General features: G+C 27.8%; 1 protein-coding gene across 1 annotated transcript in view; it reads left to right on the forward strand.

Annotated features, from left to right (window-relative positions):
• The first annotated feature begins 5374 nt into the window (after positions 1 to 5374).
• LOC101512832 (serine/threonine-protein kinase CTR1) overlaps positions 5375 to 5805 on the forward strand; it is a 12060-nt gene continuing 11629 nt past the window's right edge. Inside the window, exon 1 of the mRNA XM_073367208.1 lies at positions 5375 to 5801. Within this exon, the coding sequence (XP_073223309.1) occupies positions 5628 to 5801 (174 nt within the window). The 5' untranslated portion in view covers positions 5375 to 5627. The remainder of the gene's footprint in view (positions 5802 to 5805) is intronic.

The following is a 5805-nucleotide window of genomic DNA, read 5'->3' on the forward strand; positions in this document are numbered from 1 at the left end:
AATGAAATAATATAAATTATCTATAAATCAATTATTTATTTATCATATTTTAAAATTGTAAAAGTACTATTTTAATTATAATAAATCAATTATAAAGGATTTTAGTTATTATAATAAAAATGAAATTGATAGAAAAAAAATTATAAACCATAAATTCAAAAGATACTTAAAATAACTTATAAAAAAATATTATAAATCACAAACTCGTAAATAATTATCTTAGTCTAACCTAGTAAAAGCTTGCCTAAGAGTTTCCAAGTACAAAGTGCTCAATCAATACTTTTATAATAGAATGTGTAAATAACTAGTTTTGAGTAAGGGTTATACTGGTATAAGTACCAGATTCATTGTATGATTCTAGAACAGAAATTATTTTATACAATTCCAAATACAAAATTATAACAAAATTTTATCTGAAACTTCTGTCATTAATATCTTGAGTTTCTATTATATTTTTGTATAATATATAATATATGCATATATTATTATATACGACGGTTCAGAATTATTAAACCGAGGGTCGATATGAAAAACTATCATATATATATTATTTTTCGTCTCATAATAACTGAAATATTTATTTACTTATCACACAAATTAATTAGAGAATTCATTTGGGATAGTTAAAAAAAATTATAGAGAAGAGTTAAATCTATGACATACTAATCACTCTAAAATATCATTAAAAATAAACATAAAAGTAATTAAGTCCTAACTCAACTAGTAAATGTTGACGTTGTAAAGTTGTACGTATTATCTCGAGATCTTGCGTGTGAGTTAATTATGATAAAATTTATAATCTCTCTTAAGACAAAAAAAAAAAAAAAAGAAAAAATAAAAAAAAAACTCAAGATACTCGAGGGATTATACCTAAAACAATAATCGTTCGAGATAGAGACTAATGCCTTATTAAAAACCTAACCATGAAAACTCATAGGGATAAAATCATGGTGAAGGAAAAAAAAAAGAGCAATAAACACCTACTTCTATATTCATGAAGACCAATCATATTTCTACTGAAAAAAAAAAAAAAAAAAAAAAGTAAACATAAAAAAGAAACTCAAGATACTCGAGGGATTATACCTAAAACAATAATCGTTCGAGATAGAGACTAATGCCTTATTAAAAACCTAACCATGAAAACTCATAGGGATAAAATCATGGTGAAGGAAAAAAAAAAGAGCAATAAACACCTACTTCTATATTCATGAAGACCAATCATATTTCTACTGAAAATGTCTGAAAGGAAAAATATCTCACTAACAACTGTTAATGTGAAGGCTCAAATTAACAATCTTGTTTGCACATTGATTCCCCTATCTAAAAATATGAGATATATTAAAACTCAATCTTTTAATTATTTCAAGACAATTTTTTCATCTATTTCTAATAGACCAGAGAACAATACTAGTATTCATAATAACCAGATTTCAATTATAAATCAGATTCAATCCATGGAAATCACACTCGTTCTTGTTGGTTGTTTCAGTAGCAATCTTGTAGGTTCAACATGTAGTGCGCTTGGAATCCCCAAATTCACAACAAAACAACCTAAAGAAACAACAAAGTTGTCCCTAAACATATCACCATAAGTATTAGGACCAAGACATCTAGATGCAACACCGTAAGTATTACATTTAATCCAATATTTTCTGGGAGACGTCATATCACTTCCTTGATCATATACGTTATAAGAGGATGAACTCTAACTTGGAAGTATTTGATAATTTTAAATTCTTGCATAGAGTTAGAGGCTGTGTTAGAAGTGTCATTGTTAGATAAATATATGTTGGCAATAATTTTGCTGATGACAGTGTGAACACAAGATTATTGTCTTCAAAACGAACTTGATTTATGCAATACCAAATAATATCAATAGTAAAGAGATGTTGGTCAAAATAACATCATTGCATTGATGAGGTCAACCTTTGTCACATATGATAAGAATATTTTGAACCGAACTAATATTAATTTAAGATTGAAAAATAGAATTTAATCAAAACCAGAGTCTAATAGCAGAATAAAAAGAGATGTGTGCTAGTCTCCAATGCACATTGACATAACTCCCATCTAGAAACGGTTTGACAACCTTGAGATATTAAATTATCACCAATAGATATTTTGTTATGCAACAATCTCCAAAATTTGAGAGACAAAAATACTACTATGCCAAATAGCTTTGGAATTTGTTGTCTTAAATATAACGTCTAAAGTTTAACTATGAATCTAAAAAAAATTATAAACAATGGCTCCGACTAATGATATTGAAGAACTGGTGAACAATCCGTATACTCCTCAATCTTTCAACATTCATCTTTTATTTGGAAAATATCACCATCAACACAGTGAACATAAAACTCAGTCATAAGATTTAATAAAAACAATTATAGATGTTTCCCTGTCATGCATTGTGCTAAACATGGAAAATCTTCTCGATAAATTATACCTCAATTGAATAAAATACTATTTCTTCGTAAGCTATATTAAAATACATCTTCTACCTCTAGCCTCAAATCTTTCAAACAATTTAAGCTATTGAACATGAGTAATTTAATGACTTAAACTCTACATAACAAGTAAGTCATAAAGACTACATTGATTTCATCAAATGCCCTCTACTTAAATAATATATTTTGGTAATATTAGACATAATTAAGTTTGTAAGTGGTTTCCACTTACACTCACTCCCACCGTATATAAACAAAGAGTTCATCTAACTATAATTAACCACATATATAAATATAATAATATAATATATATCTAATTATAACATACGAGCAATCATTTACTCCATTCACACAATTGGATGAATCAATGTGATTTTTAATATGGTCATGTCTTTGAAATACCCGACCTCGAAGAACAATAGTCCAATGCTGACTAGACGTAACTAAGTCCCAAGAAGGCTTAATAATGACAACATTATTAATTTCTCTGAAAGACTTAATTCCAATACCACTTTCATTAAGAGAAGAACAAAATTCATGCCTAGCAACAATAATCAATTTTCTATGCTTAATATCGTTAGACCAGATGAAATTTCTAATTCATTTATCTACATTCTTGAGAAGGAAAATGAGCTAAGAATATCCGTGGAAGCTATAAATCAAAAGACTATGAATGACAATTTTCCTCAATTGAATTTTAATTGCCATAGAGAGGAGAAAAGTTTGCCATACAGAGGAGAAAAGTTTTCCATGATGCAAGTTTAACCTTGATTCTATAAGCAATTGATTGTAAATAAGCAACTTTAGGCTTTTCCTTGAAAATAGGTATTCCAAGATATATGATAGGGAGATAACAATAAAAAATCCAAGCAAACCGACTAACATATTTTCCCTTCTAATAGAAACATAACTAGTGTAAATTGTAAATTTATTAGGATTAATTTGTTGACTAGAGTTATTGGCACATCGATAAAAGTGACTTTTAGATTGTTAACATTAGAAAGAGAAGTCTTGCAAAAAATAATCAAATCATCAACATACATAACATGAGAAGGAAAATAAAAGCCTTTAGGGTCGTTCATTCAAAAAAGGAAGCCTTCATCAACCAACTTAGATATAGCCTTGTTAAAAACCTCTTAAGCGATGAAAACTAGTAGAAGAGATAAATAGTCCCCTTGCTTGACTCTCATTTGACAAGAAAATAAACTAATAGACTTACCATTACCAACTATGGAAAGCTTAGCAGACTTTATAATAGTTATAATCAAATGACAAAACTTGTTGAAACCAAAAGTCTGAAGAACTTTGATAAGAAATGCCCAATCTATAACATCAAATGTCTTTCTTATATCAATCTTGAGGGCAAAATTTCTAATAAAGATTATAGTCTGAAATATATTAATAGCTTCTAAAGGGAGACATATGTAATCACCAAGACACCTACCTTGAATGAAGCACCTTTGATGAGGACAAATGATATTAGTCATAATAGGGGCGAACTTTAGTAATAATTTTGAACTTAAAGTTGACAAATGTAATAAGCCTACAAAGCTTTGTTTTATTAGGATCATAAATCTTTAGAATAAACACAACAACGTAATATAATTATCACAATATTCATATAATTATCATAGAATTATCCACTAATGAAGGATTGTGTCTTCAATCAAATAAGTATCCACACAATTATTGATAGAATAAAAAATATCTTCAAAATAGAAAATAAGTCTAACTTTTATATCCGAAAGATTCTAAATCAATAAATCATTATAAATAATATTAGAAATAGTCTTATAATTTTAAATAAAAAATTATTTTAAATAGTTTCTCATAAAAAATATTTTTAACTTTTATCACAATAAATAATAATAATCTCTAATTTATAATTTTTTTTTTTTCCGATTTATAACGAATGAACTCTTTATCTTAGAGCTAAATATACTTTAGAGGTTTCTAAACGAAAGAGGATATTTTACTTTTATATCATCTTTTTATTTAAAACTCTCTAAATTATATTAATAAAATCAAACAAAATACAGTTATTAAAAAAAAACTATATCAAAGTTAATGCTATTGAATAGATGTGTCAAAATAAATAAGAGAAAAATTAAGAGAGAATTGTTAAAATAATATAATACATTATTTATTTTGACACATCTATTCAATCACATTAATTTTAACGTAATTTTTTTTTACATTAAATATATTTTATTTGATTTTATCAATGTAATTTAATTTTTTAAGTATTTTTTATTTATTAAATGAACATTAGATGGTAGCATCCTTCATGTTATCACGTCTAGAATACAATTTTATATCACAGAAGAAAAATCTTCTGACTAATGGTATTTCTATCTTGCTACTCCTAAAAATCTAAAATTTAATATATAAATTCAAATATAAGATATAATGAATTTTTTTATAAAAATCGATATAAAATGAAATTCAACCACCAAAGAAATTGTTTTCACGGGTAAAATTGCAAGAAAATCAAGCCGAGGTTGCATTATTACCGCTTTACCGGCCGGCACAAGTAGGTAGATTACATGCGAAAGCTGAGTTACTCGTTACAAATTGGATTCTATAGTTTGTTGAGTTGAGACGTACATTAACGATAAAGAGAAAATCCAATTACCATTGGTATTTTTAATTGATTAATTAACTTCTATTTTGAATAACCAATTAAAAAGAGGATTACATATTCATGATACAAAAAGGAGGATTACATATTAAATACACGTAATTTTTTGTCATCATTATTATTCAAACAAAAAGTCACATCTTTGAGATAAAAAAATCCGACACATGCAACCAGGTGAATTGAATTGAACCATCGTGTGAACCAAATACCGGTTTGTCTTGCCCACTTGAAAAATAAAAAACCAAAACGTTTTTAAAAATATTGTATTTACGATTGCGCCACCGAATTAAACAAACAAAATAAAAAAAGAACTCCACTTTCTTTACTCTCTCTCCTGTTCTCCAATCCCAGGGAGAGAGAAATTATTTTCATTCCATTCCACCATTCACACTTTCAGTTACAGTAAGAGAAACAGAAACACAAAGGAAAAATAAAATTCAAAAGAAAAGTAAAAAGAAGAATAACATAACAGAGACCGTAACGAACAATGGAGAGTTTTAGGGTTTTGTGACTGAACAGAGAAGTTGATAGAGTTTTCGATGGAAATGCCTGCAAGAAGATCTAATTACTCGCTTCTAAGTCAAGTTCCCGACGATCAATTTTCCTACGCCGCCGGAGCTAGTGCTCCGTCGTCATCCAGCGACGGAAAAGCTAGTAGAGGCGGTAAGTTAGATAGAGGTTTCGATTGGGAGTTAGTCGGCGATCATAGGTCGGTTC

This window comes from Cicer arietinum, chromosome 4 (genome assembly GCF_000331145.2).
Source record: "Cicer arietinum cultivar CDC Frontier isolate Library 1 chromosome 4, Cicar.CDCFrontier_v2.0, whole genome shotgun sequence".
Taxonomy (NCBI): domain Eukaryota; kingdom Viridiplantae; phylum Streptophyta; class Magnoliopsida; order Fabales; family Fabaceae; genus Cicer; species Cicer arietinum.